The sequence below is a fragment of the Mobula hypostoma genome, chromosome 1 (genome assembly GCF_963921235.1).
Source record: "Mobula hypostoma chromosome 1, sMobHyp1.1, whole genome shotgun sequence".
Classification (NCBI taxonomy): domain Eukaryota; kingdom Metazoa; phylum Chordata; class Chondrichthyes; order Myliobatiformes; family Myliobatidae; genus Mobula; species Mobula hypostoma.
The window spans coordinates 126,163,736-126,190,372 of record NC_086097.1 but is presented as its reverse complement, the minus strand read 5'-3'; the positions used below and the strand labels follow the sequence as shown (position 1 = coordinate 126,190,372).

At 40.0% G+C, this 26,637-nt stretch overlaps 1 protein-coding gene and 1 long non-coding RNA gene across 2 annotated transcripts in view; one reads left to right on the top strand and one right to left on the bottom strand.

Annotated features, from left to right (window-relative positions):
* Positions 1–20,374, bottom strand: part of atp6v1c1a (ATPase H+ transporting V1 subunit C1a) — a 97,747-nt gene extending 77,373 nt beyond the window's left edge. Inside the window, exons 1-3 of the mRNA XM_063055542.1 lie at positions 20,221–20,374; positions 5,258–5,424; positions 1,548–1,615 (exon numbers count right to left, since the gene is read on the bottom strand). Coding sequence (XP_062911612.1) covers positions 1,548–1,615; positions 5,258–5,389 — 200 coding nt within the window. The 5' untranslated portion in view covers positions 5,390–5,424; positions 20,221–20,374. The remainder of the gene's footprint in view (positions 1–1,547; positions 1,616–5,257; positions 5,425–20,220) is intronic.
* A 39-nt stretch (positions 20,375–20,413) lies between these two features.
* Positions 20,414–26,637, top strand: part of LOC134350392 (uncharacterized) — a 41,555-nt gene continuing 35,331 nt past the window's right edge. The window contains exons 1-2 of the long non-coding RNA XR_010018882.1: positions 20,414–20,463; positions 25,347–25,634. This is a non-coding gene — a long non-coding RNA (uncharacterized LOC134350392). The remainder of the gene's footprint in view (positions 20,464–25,346; positions 25,635–26,637) is intronic.

Sequence of the window (26,637 nt, the reverse complement as noted above, 5' to 3'; positions counted from 1 at the left end):
AGGTCAGTTCAACAGCTTGGAAAAGTATAGATAAGGTAAAACGGAAGGAGAGTGCAGGAAGGATTACAGAAGTCTCCAGAATAAAGATTAAAAAGTTTAAAGGGATAAGAATTTAACTTCAGAGAACACGGAGACAAAATTGAAAAGGGTGGCAAGTACAGGACTAAAGGTGTTATACCTGAATGCACACAGTACAAGAAATAACGTTGGTGATCTTGCAGCATAGTTAGAAAGTGGCAGGTATGACATTGTGGGCATCACTGAACCATGGTTGACAGATCATAATTGGAATGGTGCAGCAGACTCAATGGGCCGAAAAGCCTAATTCTGCTTGTCTTCTACTTTACAGCCTAAATATTGACAACTGAGCATCAGCCTAAAACTACATACTTAAATCTCTCGAACTGAGCTTGAAGCCAAAGTTACTGTGACTCAAAGGCCACTTGGCACCTCAGGTTTGATCAAGATTCAAGTTTGTCACTCGCACATTGAAACATGCTGTAAAATATGCTATTCGAATTAACAACCAACACACCCGAGAATGTACTGGAGGCAGCCCACAAGTGTTACCACACATTCCGATGCCAACATAAGCATACCCTTAATGCTCAGTAGGACAACATGGAACAGAACAAAACAGAACAACAGCAGCAAAACGAGCCCTGTTTCTCTCACCCAGCCAACCACATACACAGGCCTCTAACCCCAGGACAGGCCATCTTCTTCGGTCTCCAGTGGAATCAGATTCACTGACAGTGGTCTCACTTCCCAGCAGACTCAGTTAGCAGACTCCGGGCTCCAGTCAATGAGCCTTGGCTTCTGGACTTCCAAATTGACTTCCAGGCCTCCATCCTTAACAGTGAACATGAGGGCCTGCCAATCACTGAACACCAAACCCACCAATCTCACCGATTGATGCACTAGTCATTTGAAAATTCAGCTAACCTTTTCTGCATTTCAGAACTCCACAATATCTCATCATTTTGATAATAACCTCCTTTTATCTTTTTGAGACACAAGAGACTTCAGGTGTTGGAATAAAGAGAAACAATCAGCAGAGGAACTCAGCAGAGCAAGCAGCATCTGTTAGTAGGGGGTGGAGATGAGTTGTCAATGATCTGGGTCAAAATTCTGCTCCTTTGATTTCTTTCCTTGTTGGAAAATCCAAAATTATCCATTTTGACATTACGCTAGATTTACCAGTTCTTTGTCTAGTCATTTAACCTATCTATAATCCACCTGTACCTATTGTGACTTCATCAAGTCATACTGAGACAGGCCAGCATGCATGCCCTAACATAGATCTGCATTTTTAAAAAAATTAAGTCAAAATACATACCCAATCTGAAAATGACACACACATTTGGCTTCTGATGGGTTCAATTCACATAGCCACAATTAATGTGAACTGTAAACAGCAACCAGTTACTAGATTATCACCACATTTAATTTCGTCACTTTTAAAAAATCAGACTCTTTCACAAAGGAACTGTCAGAAGCAATATAAATTCATCTTTAGAAATAATTTGACTATTTAACAAACTTACCTCTCAACAAAGGAGTCCAACTTGGCGAGTTCATCAGATAATCCCACCAAGACATCCAACGTTCCAACCTTTTAAGGGGAAAGAAAATCTCATATTAAAAGCAGTACAAAATTATGTGACAGCAGAATGGAAATTAAGATCCCAAAGAATCAATAGCTTCAAAGACAATTGTTTTTTGTAGCTTTGAGCATTCCTACATTTTTCTTCCACAAAATGCCACCAAAAATTTCCACAAAACATTTAATGATTTAAATGTACAGTCTGACCAAGCCTAAAATTACCAAGTGAATGATAAAAATGTGGAATCTAAAAAATGAATAATTTTACAAAATGCATTTACAATTCTCTGAATGGCCCCAAAGAAGGGTCTCGGCCTGAAACATTGACTGTTTATTCCCCTTCATTGATGCTGAGCTCCTCCAGCACTTGGTGGGTGTTGCTGTACAGTTCTGTTTATTTTTATTCATAATTCTCCTTATTTGAAATAGTTTCAACATTGGTTTAATAACAGCAAAAACAAAATTATAGAAATCTAAACAAAGTTCAAAGTAAATTTATTATTAAGGTACATATATATCACCTTATACAACCCCGAGATTCCTTTTCTTACAAAGATGTTCAATAAATCAATAATGGAATAATAACCATAATATAAATCAATGAAATTCCACACCAACTAGGCTTTCAGTGTGCCAAAGACAAACTGTGCGAACACAAAGAAATAATAATAATGTAATAAGCATTAAATACCAAAAACATGAAATGAAGAATCCTTGAAAGTGAGTCCAGAGGCTATAGGAACATCTCAATGATGGGGCAAGTGAAGTTAGCCCTTTGGCTCTATGGCCTGGTGGCTAGGGGTAATAACCATCCTTGAATCTGGTGGTGAGAGTCGAGGCTCTTTTATGTTCATAGTCCCCAACTTTGATCTCAAATCATTTTTGTGGACTTCAGCCAGGCCTGTTTGAAAGAAATCCCTGCCCAATTACCATCAGCATATAACCTGCAGCTCCAGAGTCCCAACACACCATATCACTGTTATACTAACATAAGCAATGGCTACCTTTCTATGCCCAGACCACATTTCAGGAAATGTGATAACTTGGCTGTCCTCCTCCTACCTGCATACAGACAAAGCTGAAGAGCAAGACTCCAGAGATTAGGACAACAAAGAGGTGGTCAAGGGTGGTAGAGGAGTGGCTACAGGGTTGCTTTTGAGTCAGTGGACTGTGCCATGTTCAGGGACTCATTTGTGGATCTGAATGAATACACCATAGTTGTCATGGACTTTATAAAAACAGTTGTAGACGAATGTGTAAATCATTCAAAGTCTTCCCTAACCAGAAGCGCTGGATGAACTATGAGATCCGCAATCTGCTAAGGGCCAGATCAAAAGCATTCAAGTCTGGTGACCTAGAAAGTTACAAGAGGTCCAGGTACGATCTCCAGAAAGCCATCTCATAGGAGAAGTGGAAAATCCGGACTAAACTTTAATCAATGAAAGATGCTAGACACTTGTGACAGGGCTTTAATGCTTTCACCTCTTAAGTAAATCTAAACTTTGTTTCTCCAAAATTCTCAAATTCATTAAACAAGATTTTTCTTGTGGCGCCATAGTTTTCATGCAAGCTCATGAAACCTTATACTACCATTCATGAAAGTGACATGTTTGGAGGCAATCTTTTTTCAACACAATAACTAAAATTGCCCACCTTAGTCAAAATAATCATGAATAGAGTGTCAAAACATTGAAGGAAATCATTTTACTATGACAAATTTAATGTTCAAATATTGTCCAGAATCATTCAGGTTATGTAAAACTTTGCATTTTAGAGGGACATTTATTTTGGTATTACTGAAAAGCAATTAACAATTCACATCAACAATCCTATGGAAGTTTTGGAAAAATTAAACAGCTGCACATTTTATAATACACTGGAAAATGGTGGGGTGGTATTGAGGAAAAGTTTCTGATGGAGATCAAATTACAAAAGGTAGGGGAAGGGTAGTGATGCAAGGTAAAAGAGAACAGCACAGAGTAAAGATTATGGAAGTGGTATAAGATAATGTGTTGAATGCCAAAGAATATTCTCACTTCTTCTGGAAAGGAAAGCAAGAGTAACAAAAAAGGGAAATAAACAGTTTTGTCTTCAGGTCTCATCGACAATTTGCAGGGTAGTGATCAGTGAGGTAAAAGGATTAAAGAATACCTTTGTTACTTGTACATCAAAACATAATGTCATTTATGCTACAAATATGCTAGGGGAGACCCACAAGTGTCGCTATGCTTTCAGCGCCAACTTAGCATGCCCACAACTTACTAACCCTAACTCTGACATCTTTGGTAATTAGGAGGAAACCACAGCATATAGAGGAAACCCACACAGTCACAGGGAGAATATAAAAGCTCCTTAGACAGTAGCAGGAATTGAACCCAGATCACTGATTGCTGGTGCTGTAATATATTGCTACAATGGCATCCCTATTATGCAAACTATAGGGAAGGGCAACTTCTCTGTGGATTGTCTCCTTGTCATGGTGGAGAAGCTTGTGTGGTCCTGTGATCCCGAGAGCAATGCCGTCTGGAGCCATGCTCCTGGTAGGGTCACCCATGGTGGTAAGGTCAAGGGTGAGGTCCCTGACAAAGAACAATCCAAGCAAGTCCTCAACAGTGGAACAGGCGGATGAAGTTACTTCAAACTCAATGGCTGTGAAGGTGGATGAGTGCTGCAACAAATCCATCAGCTCCAATCGTCGTGGTTTCCATGCCATGGAATCAGTTGGTTGATTTGTGAAGTATCGTGTGCTTCTTGGTGTGCAACATCAAGTACACGTTAAACAAATACACGCACAGGTGTTTTCACTCTGTGGGCCACTTCTTCAGAATAAAGACCATCATCCTCGACCTCGAGGGATAGCCACGACAACAAGGGAAGGGCAACATTTATTGACCATCTTCATTTGCTCTTCAGGTACTTTCATTGTTACTGTTAGGGATTCGGGAGTTAAAGGATTAATGTGACTGTAACAGGCATTAATTCAAATGAATACCAGTCTTCAGTTCTTAATGTAAATTGCAAGTACTAATCAGTTTGAAGTTCTATGATAATAGTTCCAGTAACAGCATATTGTCCTACATAAACGCGCATCTCCCACATAACGTCAACCTGTCAAACTTCAGATCATGCCACTCAGGGACATGTGCTAATATTCTTTTGTGTCTGTATGCACTGAATCATGATTGTATGTGCTGTGACAATGTACTGTTTTGCGCACCTTAGCCCCAGGGGAATGATGTTTCGTTTAGCTGTATACACATGTATGTTTGAATGACAAAAAAAAACTTGAACTTGAAACATCTCATTCTTCTTTGCTAATAATAAACGTAATAAAGTACAAGTAAAATTTTCAACTTGCTTTCAATGTTTCAACTTTGCTTTCTGTTCATTTATATTCACCTTGGATCACACCGTAGCACACAACCAAATTTCTCCTTTAATGTCAATGTGAAAATTCTCACTCAATAGGGTCTATTCAATATTACTTTGTATTGGTTTTATCAGTTTCCTTTCTGGAACTTAAATAATCAGAGAAACATTAACTCAATTCTCTTTGAGAGAAAAAAATATTGGTTTCATTGCTTCAAAAAAAAACATGGATGAAGGAGCAGGATTGAGAACTTATACAATTTTATCTCAGTTGTTACATACCTTCAAATCTGGAATTGAAAACTTGAAGTTGGTAGAGAGATTATTGCTCCTCGTAGTTGCAACATTTAATTTGTCCCATGTCTGTTGACACGTTTTTTCTCCAGGAGCAGATATTAACCAAAATTCTGTCATCCTCAAATAAGTAAATGGTTTGCAAGATTGAGATACTGAAATAAGATGATAAAACTTAATTAGTGCAATAGAAATTCAAGGTTTTACCTTATGCATCAATACCTAGAATTATTTCTCTAGTCACAAATTTAAAATTGCTCATTCATTTAAAAGCAAATTACTTAAGATTCTGGAAATATTATGAAGCATTGGGAATATTATCACCTTTCTCAGTTTGCACTTTCACTCGTCATTTAATTTCTCTCATCTTCCACCCTATCACCATTTGTGTTTTTCTCAACTTTCCATCTTTTTCACATCTGAGCATTATTTCTAACCATTCCGCTGAAAGATTTTCAACCTAAACCCCAGACTCTCTCTCCCCTCCTACTTGGTATAATACAGCAGATACTAGCTAGAAGCTGTTTGGTAACAGTCTACTGTCCTAATTAAACAGCATTGTGTCCCAAATAAACAAAGGGAATCCCATCTGTTAGAGCATTTTTGGGGTTTGGACATACAGCAAATAACTTCAACAACTCAGGACAAGCCAATGATTGGGTACAAATGCAGACAGTTGAATTGTACCACAGAGGCAAAATTCAAAAGGGCAAAGAATATAGGACTGAAGATGCTGTACTTAAATGCACATAGCAATTGGAATAAGGTGGACAAACTCATGGTATAATTACAGATTGACTGGTATGACGTTGTGGGCATCACTGAGTCGTGGCTCAAAAGTGTCCATAATTGGGAGCTTAACAAACTTTGTATGGAAAGGACAGGCAGAAAGGCATAGGCAGTGGTATGGCTCTGCTGGTAAGAGATGAAATTACTTCTTTACAGAAGGGTATAGGCAGTGGTATAGCTCTGCTGGTAAGAGATGAAATTACTTCTTTACAGAAAGGTGACATAGGGTCAGAGAATGTTGAATCTGTGGGTGGAGTTAAGAAACCGCAAGGGTTAAAAAATACCATTATGGGAATCATATACAGGCCTCAAAACAGTAGCCAAGGTGTGGGGTTGAGATGACAAAGGGAGCTAGAAAAGACATTAACAGTAATGTCACAATTGTAATGGGGGACTTCAATATGCGCAAGGGGATTGGGAAAATCAGGTTGCTGTTGGATTGCAAGAGAGGAATTTGTTGCTGTGAGATGGCCTTTTAGAGCAGCTTGTGCTTAAGCCCACTCGGGGAAAGGCTATCTTGGATTGGGTGTTGTGTAATAACCCAGATTTTATTAGGGAGCTTAATGTAAAGGAACCCTTAGGATACTGTAATCATAATATGATTGAATTCATCCTGCAATTTTGAGGGAGAAGCACAAGACACATGAATCAGTATCACAATGGTATAAAAGGGAATTAGAGGCATGAGAGCGGAGCTTGCCCAGGTGGATTGGAGGAGGATACCGGCAGGGATGACAGCAGAGCAGAGACGGCTGAAGTTTCTGGGAATAGTTCAGAAGGCACAGTATAGATATGTCCCACAGAAGTAGTTCTCAAATAGCAGGGGTAGGCAACTGTGGCTGACAAGGGAAGCCAAGGGCTGCACAAAAGCCGAAGAAAGGGCATACTAGGTAGCAAAAAAATTAGTAGGAAGTTGGACGATTGGGAAGCTTTTAAAATCCAACAAAAGGCAACTAAAAAAGCTACAAAAAGGGAAAAGGTGAAAGATGAGGGCAGACTAGCCAATAATATAAAGCTGGTGAGGTAGTATTGGGGGACAAAGAAATGATGGAGGAACTTAATGAGTACTTTGCATCAGTTTTCATTATGGAAGACACCAGCAGTGTGCCAGAAGTCCATGAGTGTCAGCGAGAAGGAGTGAGTGCCACTGCTATTACAAAGGAAAACATGCAGGAAAACTCAAAGTGCTTCAGGTGATTAAGTCACCTGGGCCAGACAAACTACATTTCAGAGTCCTGAGAGAGGCTGCTGAAGAGATAACAGATGCATTGGTCATGATCTTTCAAGAACCATTTGATTCTGGCACAGTCCTGAAGGACTGGAAAATTGCAAATGTCACTCCACTCTTTAAGAGGGGAGGAACACAAAAGGAATTTATAGGCCAGTTAGCCTAACCTCAGTGGCTGGGGAAGTGTTGGAGTCTATTATTAAGGATGAAGCTTCGTGGTACTTGGAGACTTACAGTGGCATGCAAAGGTTTGGACACCCCAGTCAAAATTTCTGTTACTGTGAATAGCTAAGCGAGTGAAAGATGACCTGATTTCCAAAAGGCATAAAGTTAAAGATGACACATTTCTTTAATATTTTAAGCAAGATCACTTTTTTTATTTCCATCTTTTACAGTTTCAAAATAACAAAAAAGGAAAAGGGCCCAAAGCAAAAGTTTGGGCACCCTCCATGGTCAGTACTTAGTAATACCCCCTTTGGCAAGTATCACAGCTTGTAAACGCTTTCTGTAGCCAGCTAGGAGTCTTTCAATTCTTGTTTGGGGATTTTTGCCCATTCTTCCTTGCAAAAGGCTTCTAGTTCTGTGAGATTTTTGGGACATCTTGCATGCACTGCTCTTTTGAGGTCCATCCACAGATTTTCGATGATGTTTAGGTCGGGGACTGTGAGGGCCATGGCAAAACCTTCCACTTGCGCCTCTTGAGGTAGTCCATTGTGGGTTTTGGGTGTGTTTAGGATCATTATCCTGTTGTAGAGGCCATCCTCTTTTCATCTTCAGCTTTTTTTAAAGAAAACTACAGACAGTGTGATGTTTGCTTCCAGAAATTGTTGGTATTTAATTGAATTCATTCTTCCCTCTACCAGTGAAATGTTCCCCGTGCCACTGGCTGCAACACAAGCCCAAAGCATGATCGATCCACCCCTGTGCTTAACAGTTGGAGAGGTGTTCTTTTCAGGAAATTCTGCACCCTTTTTTCTCCAAACATACCTTTGCTCATTGCGGCCAAAAAGTTCTATTTTAACTTCACTCCACAGGATTTGTTTCCAAAATGGATCAGGCTTGTTTAGATGTTCCTTTGCAAACTTCTGACACTGAATTTTGTGGTGAGGATGCAGGAAAGGTTTTCTTCTGATGACTCTTCCATGAAGGTCATATTTGTGCAGGTGTCGCTGCACAGTACAACAGTACACCACCACTCCAGAGTCTGCTAAATCTTCCTGAAGGTCTTTTGCAGTCAAACAGGGGTTTTGATTTGCCTTTCTAGCAATCCTACCAGCAGTTCTCTCAGAAAGTTTTCTTGGTCTTCCAGACCTCCACTTGACCGTTCCTGTTAACTGCCATTTCTTAATTACATTATGAACTGAGGAAACGGCTACTTCAAAATGCTTTGCTATCTTCTTATAGCCTTCTCCTGCTTTGTGGGCATCAGTTTAATTTTCAGAGTGCTAGGCAGCTGCTTAGAGGAGCCCACGGCTGCTGATTGTTGGGACAAGGTTTGAGGAGTCAGGGTATTTATAAAGCTTTGAAATTTGCATCACCTGGCCTTTCCTAACGATGACTGTGAACAAGCCATAGCCATAGCCCTAACAACCTAATTAAGGTCTGAGACCTTGGTAAAAGCTATCTGAGAGCTCAAATCTCTTGGGGTACCCAAACTTTTGCATAGTGCTCCTTTCCTCCCCCCCCCACTCTAAAATTGTACAAAACAAAAATAATATACTACTCTTGCTTATGTATCTCTCATCTGAAGCATCCAGTTTCCATGGTCGACTACTGCATTTCTTGTCCTCAACCTTGCCTATTTCTTTGTACTTCTTCAGAAGAGCACATCTGGAAGCTCCTGTGTGCTGCAAAATTTGTTTGGAAGAGACCTTGCTGATGCAGGACCCTATCTGTGCACTACTTCCAATGAATTATGGACCTGTATTCCCAGATCCCTTTGTTTGACTGCATTCCTCAGTGCCCTATCATTCACTGTGAAAGTTCTACCCTGGTTGGTCCTACCAAAGTCCAACAGCTTGCACTTTTCTGCGTTAAGTTCCTTACACCATTTTTCCATCTGGTCCAGATCCCGCTGCAAGCTCTGACAAGTTTTCCTTGCTGTCCACTACACCCCCAATCTTGGTGTTATACACAAATTTGCTGATCCAGTTAACCACATCATCTAGATCACTGATTAAAAAAAGTACAACAGACTCAGCACCAATCCCTGCAGCACTCCACTAGACACAGGCCGCCAGTCAGAGAGACAACCATCTACTGCCACTCTCTGGTTTCTCCCACAAAGCCAATGTCTAATCCAATTTACTCCCTCATTGAAAGCTGAATAACTGAACCTTCTTGACCAATCTCCCATGTGGGACCTTATCACATGTTCATGTTCACTGTCAGATCCATTGCCTTATCTTCATCAACTTTACCAGTAACTTTTCCCAAAAAATTTTAAGATTGGTTAGACATGACCTACCACACAAAGTCATGCTGTCTATCCCTAATCAGTCCATGTCTATCCAAATACTCGTATCCAGTCCCTTTGAATACAGGTTTCCCCCACCATCCAAAGGTACAGCATTCCTATGAAACGGTTTGTAAGCCGGTATGTCGTAAAGTGAAGAAGCAATTACCATTTATTTATATGGGAAAAATTTGTGAGCGTTCGCAGAGCCAAAAAAATAACCTACCAAATCATGTCAAATAACAAATAAAACCTAAAATAACAGTAACATATAGTAAAAGCAGGAATGATATGATAAATACACAGCCTATATGAAGTAGAAGTACCTTCCTACAATCATTGCCGCACTGTTCTCCGTAGCGAAAATCTCACGCAAGCGCTCTCGGCAGAAACACTCTCTCCAGTAACCTTTAAGCTATGAAGCTGCCAAATCATACCAAATAACACATAAAAATACACAGCCTATATAGAGTAGAAATAATGTATGTATAGTGTAGTATCACTTACCGGAATTGGGAAGACAGCACCGAGCACACTGATGATGATGGTGTGTTAGGCTGAGTCGGAGGTTGGGGTGGTGCAGTGGTCCCCAACCTCCGGGCAGCAACCGATACCAATCCGCAAAGAATGCAGCAGTAGCCAGGACGCACCCAGCACATCTTTAAAAAAAAAAGCCAAAATAAACAAGTTAATTAATAAGGTGCCGCCCAGCACGTAAATGCTGGATTAGATCAGAGGTGACGCAATCGGCAATCACCTCTGATCTGGGCCGACATTTACATACTGGGCGGCACCTAATTAATTAGCTTGTTTATTTCAGTTTTTTCTTAAAGATGTGCTGGGTACGTCCCGGCTACCACTGCATTCTCCGCAGCAATGTATCGGTCCGCGACCCAGGGGTTGGGGCGGAGGGACACTGGGGTGTCATCTCATCATCATCTGTTTCCATCAGGGCAGGCAGGTCATCTTCTTCTATGTCTGCCTGCCTCGATGTCAAAGGTTGAGGTTTGTCGTCTGCTGTGGCTGATGTGGAAGGCTTGAAAAACGACAGTGTGCTTGACTGCTTAGCCTCGCGCATTTTTCTATCATACAGTTCTTTGTAAGCACTCAAAACATCCTGCAAATATGCCCTAAACCTACATACCCTTTCAAAATTAAAGTTGTACTTTTCTGCAATCATTGTTGTCAATTGCAGCGAAAATCTCAAGCAGTTGCTTCACGTTCAGTTCCTAGACGACTTCACTTTCAGTCTGTTCGCTACTGCATTCGGTTTCGATTGTTATCCTTTCCTCTTTCAATTGCATCAGTTCTTCATCTAACAGTTCTTGGTTATGGGATGCCAAAACCTCTTCAACATAATCTTCGTAAACTTCCACAAGCCAAACTCACTTTGTCTTTACTTCATTCACCACGATCAAAACGGTTAATTATGTCTAGTTTTACGCTAAGTGTTACACACTTACGAGCTCTTTCAGGCTTTTCCGATACCTCAGAACTCATCTTGCTAACAGCTGCTCACAGACACGTGCTTAAGCAATGCCGGCTAGAATGCAGTTCCACGGGAGGAGCTTGGCTGCTCGGGATGCATGCTGCCTTTTATAGTGCGCTGCTTTTCTCGCGCGCTGCCTTTTCTCGTAACAGTGAAAACACCTTCTGTTAGCAAAAACAGGTAACTAATGTAGGTCTTTCGCAACAGCGAGGTTTCGTAAAGCGAACGTTCAAAAAGCGGGGGACACATGTACCCTCAATAACTTTCCCACTACTGATGTTAGGCTCACTGGCCTATAATTTCTTGGTTTATTTTTAGAGCCTTTCTTAAACAGAGGAACAACATTAGCTATCCTTCAATCCTCTAGTAGGAGTGATTTAAATATCTCTGCTAGGACCCCTGTAATTTCTGTACTTGCTTCCCACAGGGTTTAAGAGAACATCTTGCCAGTCTCTGGGGATTTATCCACCCTAATTTGCCACAAGACAACAAACACCTCCTTCTCTGTAATCTGTGTAGGGACACACAGCTGCTTTGCCTCACCTCTGTAGACTCTGCGTCCATCTTCTGAGATGATATAGTTGCAAAAAAATTTGTTTAAGATCTCCCCCATCTTTTTTGGCTCCATACATAGATTACCATTCTGATCTTCCAAAGGATCAGATTTGTCCCTTGTAATCCTTTTGCTCTTAACGTATCTGTAGAAATCCTTGGGATTCTCCTTTACCTTGTCTGCTAGGGCCACCTCATGTCTTCTTTTAGCCCTCCTGACTTCATTCTCTTGCATTTCTTGTACGTGAGTACCTCATTTGTTCCTACCTGCCTATACCTGTTAGGCACCTCTTTCTTTCTTTTAATGAGGGCCCCAATATCTCTTGAAAACCATGGTTCTCTAAACCTGGTATCCTTGCTTTTTATTCTGACAGGAACATACAAGCTTTGTACTCAAAATTTCACTTTTGAAGACCTCCCACTTCTCTAGTATACCTTTGCCAGAAAACACCCTGTCCCAATTCACACTTGCCAGATCCTTTCTGATGCCATCAAAATCGGACTTTCTCCAATTTAGAATTTCAACCTGCCGATCAGACCCATCTTTTCCATATTTACTTTGAAACTAATGGCATCATGATCTGCAGATGCAAAGTGTTCCCCTACACAAACTTCCGTCACTTACCCTGTCTCATTCCCTAAAAGATCACGTATCGCACCCTCTTTGGGAGTTACATGCACTGATTTAGGAAATTTTACTGAACACATTAGACAAACTATCCTTTTACAGTGAGGGAGACCTAGTCTATATGTGGATAGTTAAAATTACCTGCTATAACAACCTATGTTTCTTGCAACAGTTCATGACCTCTCCACAAATTTGTTCCTCTACATACCGCAGACTGTTGGGTAGTCTGTAATATGGCCCCATTAATATGGTCATACCTTTCTTATTTCTCAGCTCCACTATCCGAGTTCTCCAGTCTGTCCTGACTGAGCCCTGCCTTGACATTTTCCCTGACTAGTAATGCCACCCCTTCCCTTTAATCACTCCTACTGTTGCGTCTAAAACAGTGGGCCCACGGAATAATGAGCTGCCAGTCCTGCCTCTCCTGCAACCACTGATGACTACAATATCATACTTCCATGTGTTGATCCATGCCCCAAGCTTATCTGCCTTCCCTACAATACTTCTTGCATTGAAATATACGCAGCTCCGGACATAAGTTGCACCATGCTCAACTTTTTGAATCCTGACTGTCTGAGGTATTGACAACATCTTTTGCCACAACCTCTCCAGCATCTGTTGTGGCACTCTGGTTCCCTTTAACCACCGCCACCCCCCCACCCCCATGCAACATTAGCAAACCTTCCTTCTAGGATATTAGTACCACTCCGGTTCAGGTGTATGTATATGTGTGTATGTACACCACTTAGAGGCAGCACCATTCCCTGGTGAGATAGGGACACACCTGTCATCTGTCCTAGCATGCAAAGTCAGCTCCAGCGACAGGGCAGATGAGATCTACAGTGAGATCCAACCGCCAGGAAGGCACTACTGCACATCTCCATGAAGAGCAAAAAGCATGGAGAGGCACAGAAAATGACATGGTCATCCACTGCAAGCAGGGAAGACCCCAGTTTGTGACACTTGTTCGTACCACTGGACCCAGACTTCTAAGGTCTAGAGAGTGGAACTGCCTCAGTACAATGGCTTTTCCAATTTAAAAACTCTCCCATACAGGCTTCCTGTCATCATCGGATACGATGGACAACCATTGCGTGCATGTACGTGTATATATAACACATGCATATAAAAGTAGCTATGCATTTATCTATAAAAGTACATATATCTGTATATGCATACATTTGTAACCCATTGTATTTTATGTATTTGTACTGCTGCCACAAAACAACTTTCACAACATGTCAGTGATAATAAACCTGATTCTGAATTGTTCCACAATGAGAGGTCTTTGTTCTTTTTTTGAATAGTGGCACAATCTATTTCATATCCATGTTACTTATCAATTTGGAGATGCAACTTAGAATCTTCACTACAATTAACCAATCTGGCCTTTTGAGATTTATCTTTAGAATTATCATCTGTTCAAAGTTACAGATCTACTAAATTACCTTAGGTTATTTTAAAAGTTACAACCAATAATTACAGGGAGAACGAGGCATTAGGCATCAAACATTTTCATCTATGAATTTAACATCACCCCTGATTGCTCAGCTGGCAAAGGAAGATCTGGAGTTCAATGTGACTAACCAAGCAGCTACACTGACAAAGTCTAACAATTGACTTTGATATGCAGACAAAAATGGGGAAAAAGTCTGGAGGGACTCCAAGGAGGAATACAAGTGTAGACGTTGGGTAAAGATTCTGTTGTGGCCAAGTGATTACTATAAAAGTTCACCAACAGACAGTCATCAGTCATGACTTAGAGATTACAGCATGGCAAAACTTGCAGCTCTGTTAGAATCAGTTCCTTTAAATGCTTTGAAAATACCAGGGTAAAAGAAAATCCAAACATTTAGAAAATAAAATCCTCATTTTAATTGTCTCTCAAGCAACAGCTGATAAAAATCAGTTCTAGTGACACTCTTTGCTCATTCTACCCAAGAAGGAAAAGATTCTTAAAATTCTGCACCAACTCCAGAATACTTGGAAAAACTAATTTCAAACATCCTGAGAAATATTAACAAATCATATTACACAATGAAATCTCTGAATTTTCACTTCTTCAAATACACACAAGGCTGACAGCAACTTCCCCACCTACCATAGCTTTCTATTTCTGTTTTCATTTTTCCCCACATTACTCAAACCTCCTAGGCTAACCCATTTAAGAAAACATGTGTACAATTTTGAAACTCTGATATTTGTATGCACTAATCATTTTCTAAACTGTATCAAGTTAATTAAAATATAGTATGACAAAATAAAAAATCTCCTTTTTAAAATCTTGTTAGGAGTCCGCGCAAGCCTAACTGCATGACCAGTGAATTCAAATGTTAATTTTGAACTCAAAGAATCCAGAGCAGATAGGATTTCTATTTATTTTTACTGCAAAAGACAAATTTACAAAAATAATTTGAACTAATCCATGCAGGTCCACATTAAAACTCTCAGCTTAATTCCATTCAAAGTTGAAAGACATTTACTGCTTTTAACCTTGCCCGTTAAAAAGGATACAATAAAGGAAAATATGATTATTTTTTGTTTTACAAAATACAGTGGCATGGAAAAGTTTGGGTACCCCGGTCAAAATTTCTGTTACTGTGAATAGCTAGGCGAGTAAAAGATGACCTGATTTCCAAAAAGCATAAAGTTAAAGATCACACATTTCTTTTAATATTTTAAGCAAGGTTACTTTTTTTATTTCCATCTTTTACAGTTTCAAAATAACAAAAAAGGAAAAGGGCCCAAAGCAAAAGTTTGGGCACCCTGCATGGTCACTAGTTAGTAACACCCACTTTGGCAAGTATCACAGCTTGTAAACGCATTCTGTAGCCAGCTAAGAGTCTTTCAATTCTTGTTTGGGGGATTTTCGCCCATTCTTCCTTGCAAAAGGCTTCTAGTTCTGTGAGATTCTTGGGACATCTTGCATGCACTGCTCTTTTGAGGTCCATCCACAGATTTTCAATGATGTTTAGGTCGGGGGACTGTGAGGGCCATGGCAGAACCTTCCACTTGCACCACTTGTGGTAGCCCATTGTGGATTTTGAGGTGTGTTTAGGATCATTATCCTGTTGTAGAAGCCATCCTCTTTTCGTCTTCAGCTTTTTTTTTTAAACTACATACAGTGTGATGTTTGCTTCCAGAATTTGCTGGTATTTAATTGAATTCATTCTTCCCTCTACCAGTGAAATGTTCCCCGTGCCACTGGCTGCAATACAAGCCCAAAGCATGATCGATCCACCCCTGTGCTTAACAGTTGGAGAGGTATTCTTTTTAGGAAATTCCACACCCTTTTTTCTCCAAACATACCTTTGCTCATTGCGGCCAAAAAGTTCTATTTTAACTTCTTCAGTCCATAGGACTTGATTCCAAAATGCATCAGGCTTGTTTAGGTGTTCCTTTGCAAACTTCTGACACTGAATTTTGTGGTGAGGATGCAGGAAAGGTTTTCTTCTGATGATTCTTCCATGAAGGTCATATTTGTGCAGGTGTCGCTGCACAGTACAACAGTGCACCACCACTCCAGAGTCTGCTAAATCTTCCTGAAGGTCTTTTGCAGTCAAACGGGAGTTTTGATTTACCTTTCTAGCAGTCCTACCAGCAGTTCTCTCAGAAAGTTTTCTTGGTCTTCCAGACCTCAACCTGACCATTCCTGTTAACTGCCATTTCTTAATTACATTATGAACAGAGGAAACTGCTATCTGAAAATGCTTTGCTATCTTCTTATAACCTTCTCCTGTTTTGTGGGCATTATTTATTTTAATTTTCAGAGTGCCAGACAGCTGCTTAGAGGAGCCTAAGGCTGCTGATTGTTGGGAAAAGGTTTGAGGAGTCAGGGTATTTATAAAGCTTTGGAATTTGCATCACCTGGCCTTTCCTAACGATGACTGAACAAGCCATAGCCCTAACAAGCTAATTAATCTCTGAGACCTTGGTAAAAGTTACCTGAGAGCTCAAATCTCTTGGGGTGCCCAAACTTTTGCATGGTGCTCCTTTCCTTTTTTCCCCCACTCTAAAATTGCACAAAACAAAAATAATACTTATCTTGCTTAAAATGTTGAAAAGAGTGTTTTATCTTTAACCATGATTTTTGGAGATCAGTTCATCTTCTACTCACTTAACTATTCACAGTAACAGAAATTTTGACCGGGGTGTCCAAACTTCTGCATGCCACTGTACAATGATGTGAAAGTAACAAGCAAGGGAATTTCAAATACCACATATTAACAATGCTATATTTTGTTCATAGGCAAAGGAAATGCTTCAAAGAAAACATCAAAATCAATGGCAATAAATTCAACATTCCATCTAAAAACTAGGAAGGCATTACACTCAATAGGTACACCTGGAGGAAATCTGTTCAGGAGCGAGATGCTCTACATGAGAACAACCACTGCTGTACCAGAGAACAAGTGACAGCTGTGAAAGGAGAGACTGAACAACCAAAGGACCCAACCACTAACCATGGCCACCATTTACTCTTGCCAATACTGCACCACAACGTGTGGATCCCAGGTCAGCATCTAGAACCACCCGGGTACCCACCAATTGACAAGGAGAACATTATACTTGACTTGAGTGATTACATTACTGATATTCTGCTTACAATCCACTAGCAAAAATAATCTGAACAACTGATTTTTTTTTTGAATAGACACTGTCAAAGCAAAGCTGAAATGTAAGCTTAAAAAAATTGGGCCAAAGGTTCAGTTGAAGTACCTACAATGAAAAACAAGTTCCTTTGATTGATTGTGCCAGAATCAATTGACATCATTGTAAACGTAACTTTGCTGGATCAAATAACGACAGCACAAAAAGATTATTACTTGTCTTTTCACCCGTTTATTTCTTCGAGCTCAGCCGGCGAGTGACCTTGGACCCGACATCAGGGAGAGACCCTTTCTCATCTCCTCGGCGGTTCCACAAGTTCACTGCCCGATGTCAGAATTGTCAGAAGTTATAAGGCCACTGACATAAAAGAACGATCAGTTTGATAACTATTCCAGCCAAGTCAATGGACTATTGATACAAAGTACAATCAATTTGTTAGACACTCCAGCCACCTTAATTAAAGAAAAGAATGTCCTACCTGGTTTGCTAGAGCCACAACTTAATTACAAAGGTAAGAACATCCGTCAAATTTATGCTTTCATTAGGAAAGGAATTTTCTGTCCAATTTCCATTAGGCACTGCCTTTTGTCAAAATCAAAAGGTGTGAAAAGCCCAGAGACATCTGATGTAGATCTGGGTGAACTTTAACCCTTATCTTCTCCAAAGGAAGCAGCTGTGAGACATTATTCAAACACACTGCAGTCACATAGTCAGTACTGAATCCATTGTTTTACAGGAATCTTGAGAATCCCCTTTCCCTTAAACTTTATCATCATAATACTGCAACCTTCTCCACTACACAGAGAGATATAGTACAAATACATGAATGTGCTTTTACAAGATCAGAAGACAAATTTAATTGTGATAAACATGAAAAAGTCTGCAGATGCTGGAATCTCACTCTCTCACTCTCAGAGAAACTCAACAGGTCAAGCAGCATCTAGGGAAATGAATAAACAGTTGATGCTTCAAGCCAGGACACTTCTACATCACCCTACTTGTGACATCAAGCAGCAAGATTTAAAGCCTCTACAAAAATTGGCAGTTACAATGAACATATGGGTTTGGGAATAAGAAAGTAAATAAATGACTCCAACATGGAAATGGTCACAAATCCCAATCTCAACACATCAAGTCCAGTTCCCCAAATCAACAGCGTAGTCATCAGAGTAGTATCTGAAAGCTAGGTCAGTTGTCCCAGTTCTAGTGCTAATTATTTCATGGCTGAATATCTTAAAAAAAAACACTATTTTGTGCTATGACCAAACCTTGGATTGTCAAGCTCAAAGTTCAATAACTTACGTCAAGTGTTACTTTTGAATGTGTTTTGGGCCCAACATATTGGTGCAATCATGAAGGCAGCACACCAGTGCCTCTACTTCACTAGTTTTAGGACAGTTGGTAGGTCACCAAAGACCCAAGCAAATTCCGACAAATATATGATGGAGAGCATCCTAATTGGTTGCATGAAAATCTGATATAGAGGCTCCAATGCAAAGGATCACAAGAGGTTGCAGTGGGATGTAGACTCAGCCAGCTCTGTCAAGGACACAACCATCCCCACCACCGAGGACAGCTTTATAAGGCAGCATCCAGCACGAAGGACCCTCACCATCCAGACCTTCCCTCTTCCCGTTTATACCATCAGGGAAGAGGTACAGAAGCCTGAAGACCAACACTCAACAATTCAGACACAGTTCCTTCCCCTCCACTATCAGATTTCTGAACAGTACAAGAGCAAAACAGATCAACTTGTTGAACGTGTTGCAATACTTAACGTCAGGAAGACCAAAGAATTGATTATAGATGTCAGGAAGGAGATGTTGGCAGAACACACACAAATAGTCATTCTGAGGGGCCAGCAGTGGAAAGGGTAAACATTTTCAACCTCCTGGGTATCTACGTCTCAGAGGATCTATCGTGGGTCCACCATATTAATGCAATCACAGAGGCACACCAGTGCTACACTTCATGAAGACTTTGAGGAGATTTGGTACAGCATGTCACCAAAGAGTCTAGCAAATATCTATAGATGTCCCATGGACAGCCTTCAGACTAGCTGCATCACAGTCTGGCAATACACAGAATCTTGAGCAGCTTTAGAGGATTGTAGACTAGGCCAGCTCCATCATGCACACAAGCCTCCCCAGAGGACACCTTCCAAAAGTGGTGCCTCAAAAAGGCAGCATCCATCATATAAGACCCACACCATCTGGGACATGCCTTCTCATCAATATCATCAGGGAGGTGGCACAAGAGCCTGAAGACCAACATTCAGTTTTAGGAATAGTTTCTTTCCCTGTTAGCAGATTTCTGAATGAGCTTTGAACTCCTGAACACCAATTTGATCTTCCTGCTTTGCACAATTTTAATGCAACTTACAATCATTTAATGTGCTTGTATTTTAACAGCAAAAGAAAACATTTCACTTTGTCAGCGACAATAAACCAAATTCTGATTCCCTTCATGAAAAAAATTCCTGATGCATACAATATGCCAAACAAAACACTTGCAGTCAGTATAACTAGCACCATTAAAAATCACATATGTTTGGTAAGATTTCTAAAAGTAGAACAGGAATATAGTCCACCTGATTTCTCAAAACATATTGAATGACACTTCTTGAAAAACTCCAATCTGACAAGAATTGACAAAAATCACCCAAAAGGGATATTACCGCATGACAAGCCTAGTGTACAGTGCACACGTTTTACAAACACCAACAACTTAGAGCGTCCCACCAACCTAAAAAGACAAATGTATCTTAAATACTCAAGCACTCGTGACAAGCAGCTCCATTTCTCCCCCAAGTAAGGAAAGAGGATTTATTGGGCGATTGCTTAATGGATTATTGCACTTCCCTAAACCTTAGTGTTTGTTTTTCGGGGGGAGGGAGCTGAACAAACTGTCACCGACCTTTACAGAGGAAAAATTAACACAGCACCACCCTCCTGAAGATTTCAAAGCCAATGAAGAAGAGAGCCTCAGTCGCCAAACTATGCCATCTAATTGGCAGCAAAATGTGGGGAAGACTGTGAGAGAAAGGGAGGCAAGGGTTCATCTCTCTCCTTCGGGCCTTACTCCTGCATCATTCACCCCGGCACTTAAATGACAACCAACGCAAATACCACCACACAAGACAACCGACGCCGCCCAAACGTTCGGCGGCCTGGGAGAGAAGCCGAGGCCGAGATTTTACCGAAGCAGCTCGGTGGAAGAGGGGGTCTTCTGCGATGCCGTGGCTGCCCCGCTCTCGCCTTCACATCGCCCGCTGCCCTCGAGCAGCGCTACTCCAAGTCAGTCAGCTGAGCTTGCAACGCCTGCGCACACGTCGCCGCCGCTTCCGCTCTCGCGTGCGGCTACGCGCCGGCGCTCGCGCTCGTCCGTCGCGGCGCGACTGTCCCGGTGTGACCGTGTTCTGTGCGGCGCATTCCCGGGAGAGGTTAGTTCATGCGCGAGAGCCGGTGCAAAATGTTTTGTGGCATTCTGAGAGGCTGCGTGAGCTTTAGACCACAAGTAGGCTATCCGGCCCATTGAGTCTGCTCCGCTATTCCATCATGGTTGATTTATTATTCCTCTCAACCTCATTTTTCTGCCTTCTCCCAGTAACCTTTGACGCCCTGACTAATGAAGAGCCGATCAACCTGGGCTTTAAATATACCCAATGACTTGGCCTCCACAACTGCCTATGGCAATTAATTCCATACTCACCACCCTCCGGCTTAATTCCTCTTCATCTCTGTTCTAAAGGGACATCCTTGCTTTGTGAGGATGTGCCCAATGGTCCTTCAAAATATTCTCCCACTATAGGAAGCATCCTCTCCACCTACACTCTATCCAAGCCTTTCATTTCATTTTTAAATCTTTATTATTGAAGATCAACAAAAAATACAATACATCAAGTCAACATATCAATATGTACAATGAGGAATTAAATTACCAAATAACTGATTTACAAAGCTAAACAATATATCAATAATAATAAGAAAAAAAGTGTTAAGGCTATTTTTTTGGAAAAAAGAACCCCTACTAACTTAAACAAAAAAAAACCATTGGGAGCACAACCCCGGAGCTATACACCATACAAGTTTCCATAAAAGAAAATTATCAATCTGCCAACTCAAATCCATTTAAACAAGAATCAGAAGGAAACCATCTTAATTAACTCAGATCAGATGATAGTAGTGGGCAAAAGAACCCCACCTTTTCTCAAAGTCAAATCGAGGATCAAATGTTCGACTTCTGATTTTCTCCAAACTAAGACATAGCATCACCTGAGAGAACCATTGTATCAACGTGGGAGTAGAGGCATCTTTCTATTTTAATAAAATAGCCCTTCTGGCCAATAATGTAACAAATGCTGGTCTGATACAGAAATACCATGAATTACATTGAGGGATTATACTGAACAAAATTGTCAATTTATTAGGTTGTAAATAAATTTTTAAAGCTTTAGAAATTGTAAAGAAGATAGATTTCCAAAACTGCTTCAATACAGAACACGACTAAAACATATGTGTCAATGTAGCTGTCTTGGTTTTACATCTATCACACTGACTATCAACATTAGGAATCATTTTAGACAGTCTCTCCCTCGTCAAATAGTAACGATGTACAATTTTAAATTGAATTAAAGAGTGACTGGCACAAATCGAAGAAGAGTTAACCAACTTCAAAATTCGTAACCGATCCTCTGTTATCAAGGTCATATTAAACTCTCTTTCCCAATCTTGCTTAATCTTAAGGATAATTGTACTGTTGTAATAGTAAATTATAAATTTTCCCAATAAAACCTTTAACTAAAGGATTCATTTTTAAAATAATATCTAACAGGTCAGAATCCTGTATATATGGAAAATTACTTAAATATTATTGTAAGAAATGTCTGACCTGAAGATATTGCAAGAATTGAGTACGAGAGAGAGTAGTTACTAATTTCTCAAAAGAGATCAATCGGCCTTCTTGGAACAGATCCATGAAGGAATAGACTCCTTCATTCCTCCAAAGAAAAAAGGTAGGATCACTTAGTGAAGGTTTAAATAAATAATTTCGATTAATTAAACTGAGAAGATTAAATTTTTTGTGATTTAAAAAAATTACAAAACTGTTACCAAATTGATAATGACTGCTTAATCATAGGATATAAATTTAAATTAGAAATTTTGGCTAGTTGTATGGGTAAAGAACCTCCTAATAACAAAGTTAAGTAAAATTATTTCTCAGCTTTCAATTCCAAATCAGCCCAAGGTGTTCGTTCATTTTTATCAGCCCAATATAACCAAGAATACATATAATGTATATTAACAGCCCAATAGTACATTCCTTAAATTAGGCAGAGCAAGACTTCCATCCTTTAATTTTTGTAAATGATATTTTCCAATTCCTGGTCTTTTATTATTCCAAAGAAAAGATGAAATAATAGAATCAACCTGATCAAAAAATTTCTTAGTTTATAAAAAAGGAATATTTTGAAATAGATATAAAAATTTTGGTAAAATCATTTTAACTGCATGAATTCGGCCAGCTAACGAAAGTGTAAATGGATTTCATCTACAAAATAATTGCTTCATAAAATCCACTGAAGGAACCAAATTAGGTCTATAAAGGTCTCTGTAATTTTTAGTGATAATAATACCTAAATATTTAAAAGAGTCCGTAACTTTAAAAGGAATGTCATCATATATAGAAGCAGAATCATTTAGAGGAAATAATTCACTTTTATGAAGGTCTAGTTTATATCCCGAAAACTTTCCGAATTCTTTTAATAATTTCAATAAACTAGGAATGGATTCTTTAGTATTCGAAACAGAAATTAAGAGATCATCAGCATAAAGGAAGATCTTATGAATAGTCCCATTTATGGAAATTCCATGGATATCTTTAGCTTCACGAAGTGCAATGGCCAAGGGATCCAACACCAAATTAAATAACAGGGGATTTAACGGACATCCTTGTCTCATACCCCACGAAAGTCGAGAAAAAGATCTGCAATTATTAGTAATAACAGTAGCAATAGGGCTTTTTTTGTATATATCATTCTAATCCACTTATTAAAATTAGTACCAAAGTTGAATTTCTCTAAAACGTTAAATGAGTATTTTCATTCAACTCTATAAAATGCCTTTTCAGCATCAAGAGAAACAACACATTGGGGAGTCTTAGAAAAGGACGAGTATATAACATTTAACAGTCTCCGAGTATTAGAGAAGGAATAACGGGCCTTTATAAAACTTGTTTGGTCCTGAGAGATAATTTTAGCTAGAATATTCTCCAGTCAATTAGCCATTATTTTTGAAAGAATTTTAGCATCCACATTTAATAATAAAATAGGTCTATATGAAGCACAGTCAGTAGGGTCTTTATCTTTCTTAAGTATTAAAGAAATAGAAGCTTCATAAAATGTGGAAGGTAACTCTAACAAAAACAACTAAGTCCAAGCCTTTCAAGTTTTCCAGTATCTCTCGTGTTCCATTTCTGCAGCCTCTTTAGACCACAAGACATAGGTACAGAATTAGCCCATTTGGTCCATCGAGTCAGCTCCACCATTCCATCATGGCTGATTTATTATCCCTCTCAAACCCATTTCCGTCTCCTTCCGCAAGTTTTGACACCCTTACTAATCAAAAAACCTATCAAATATACCCAATGGCTTGGCAGTGACAACAAATTCCACAGATTCACAACCCTTCAGGTGTCCCAAGGCAAGTGAAGTTCTGGGTCGCCAGTGGCAGCCACAAGTTGCAGCATGTTCAGGTTGGGGATAAGTACAAGTCAGAAAAGGATACCAAAGTATAAACATAAGAGATTCTGCAGATGCTGGAAATCCAGAGCAACACGTACAAAATGTTGGAGGAACTCAGTAGGTCAGGCAGCATCTATGGAGGGGAATAAACAGTTGACGTTTTGGCTGGGAAGTAATGGATCATCTGCAATATTGTTCCATGGGATTTCCCTTGGGAAATTCAAGACTCAAAAAAGTACCTTGATTTAACATATCCATTCTGAAGAATGAGCTTTGCTCCATTCCGCGCAGGAATACCATGCTCGATTTTTGTGATCAAATCCCTGAAACTGGATTTCAACAGACATCCTTGTAATTCAAATCCAAAAGTTCAAGTCACAGCTGACACAGAATAGGAAAAAATACAGGAGACTATTCAGCCCATCAAGTCCATACACGCTCTCTGTAAAAGCTACACCAAATCGCCCTTCCCCACACCCATTATTTCCTTTTAGATACTTAACCACACTTTTGAACACTACAATTCAATGGGCCTCCATTATAACATGAGTTGAGAAGTGCAGGGTTATGAACACTATGTAGGAAGAATAAAAGTGTAGACTTTTTTAAATGGGGAGACAATTCTGAAATTGGAGGTGCAAAGGAATTGCGAATCCTCGTTCAGAACTCACTTAGGGTTAACTTTCTGGTTGAGTCAGTAGTATAGAAGGCAAATGCAATGTTAGCATTCATTGTGAGAGGACATACAGATGAAACCATTACACAGTACATTGAGCCAGAACAAGGTAAATCAATAACAATACAGAATAAACTGGTAAAAGCTACAAAGAAAGTGCAGTGCTGAACATAAAAGCAAGTATGTACTGTTGGGACTTTATGAGGCATTGGTCACACCTCATTTGGAATATTATGAGCAATTTTGGCCCCTACATCTGAGGAAAGATGTGCTGGTCCTTGAGACAGTCCAGAGGAGGTTCATGAGATTGATTCCAGGAATAAAGGGCTTGACATATCGGAAGTGTTTGATGTTTCTGGGCCTGTACTTGATAAGATCCATAAGGATGGGGGGAATCTCATTAAAACCTACTGGATTCCGAAAGGCCTGGATAGAATGGACATAGAGAGAACATTTCCATTCATAGAAGACTTTAGGATCAGAGTGCTCAGCCTCAGAATAAAGGGATGCAAGTAGGTACATTATTGTCACATATATCAAAGTACAGTGGAAAACCTGGCTTGTATACTATCCATACAGATCAATTCATTGCAAGGTCATAACAAGGTAAGTTGTGAAGTCAAGTGCATTCTTATTGTAATAAGGAACATACAGTACATGGAGTAGTAGCTATGATTGAGCCTGCTGATATGTACTTGACTGGGAAGGGAGTTAAGGTTTACAGAAAGAATGTGGGAGAATGGGGGTTGAAAAAAATATCAGCCAGGATTGAAAGGCCCAGCACACTCAATCAGTTGAATGGCTTAATTTTGCTCCTGTATATTATGGTAAACATTGTTATTAATGCATACTAATCAGTAAATATTCACAATGTAATAAAACTATGACATATTTGGTTCTTTTGAAGGTCCGAAGTCCAGATGAAGCCCAAAGGTCAATTGGAAGTCTTAATCAAAGCCTGAAGGTTGATTGGAAGTCCAAATCAAAGCCCAAAAGTCAATCAGAGGTCTAGATCAAAGCTCAGGGGTCTATCAGAAGCCCAGAAATTGAGGCCTGATGGCCTGAACATGGGGCTGTGTATCTCTGCGAGCATGTTGGGGAAGTTGGATCCTCGTGGCTGCATATCCACAAGTCCTCTGAAGGCCAAGGAAGACATCCTGTCCTGGGGTTAGAGGACTGTGTATGCATATGGATGGTGAGTGGATGGGAGGGAGAAACAGGGTTTGTTTTGCTGATATTGCTTTGTCACTTGGTATATTCTGCTTTGTTGTGTTCCAAGTTTTACATGGTGGACATGGTAAGTTGGTGCCAGAACGTGTGGTAACATAGGCTGCCTCAGCACACCCTTGAGTATACTATCGTTAACATAAATGACATTTTATTGTATGTTTCAATGTACACGTGATAACTAAATCTAAATCTTGATCTGAACTTCATTCCATCAGCCCTCAATCTAAGCCTTTCTACCATAGGAAGAATTGCTCTTCTCACTGTAGCCTTTGTGATAAGAAATACAGTTATACGACTCTGCTGTTCCAAGAAGAACAGTCCCAGGTTATCTGGTATATATTCAAAACTAAAGTTCCTCATCCCTAGTACAAATTCATTAAACGCAAACCATATGGGCTGCTGTTAGACGTATCTGTCCAGAGCTTTCTATGGATGTACCCTGTGGAGAGCATTCTGACTGGTTGCATCAACATCTGGTATGAAGGTAGAAATGCACTGGATCAGAAAAAGCTGCGAAAGGTTCCAGACTCAGCCAGCTCCATCACTGAGAACAACAGGAGATGCCTCAGAAAGACAGCATTCAGGACCCTCACCAGCTAGGACAAGCCCTCTCCTCATTGCTACCATTGGCACGGAGGTACAGGAGCCTGAAAACAGACACTCAATGTCTTAGGAAAAGTTTCTTCCCCCAAGTCATCACATTTCTGAATGGAAAGTGAACCCATTAACACCACCTCACTTTTTGGTCTCTTTTTTTGCACTACATTTTAAAAAAAATATTTCTTATTGTACCTTAGTTTTTTTTTAAATGTATGGTTCTTCTGCCACAAAACAACAAATTTTATGACATATGTCTGATAATAAACCCGATTCAGGTTCTGAGCAGTCTGTGTGTGAAGTTTGCATTGTCTCACTGTGACCATATGGGTTTCTTTTAGTGCCCTACAGTTTCCTCCCATATCCCATGG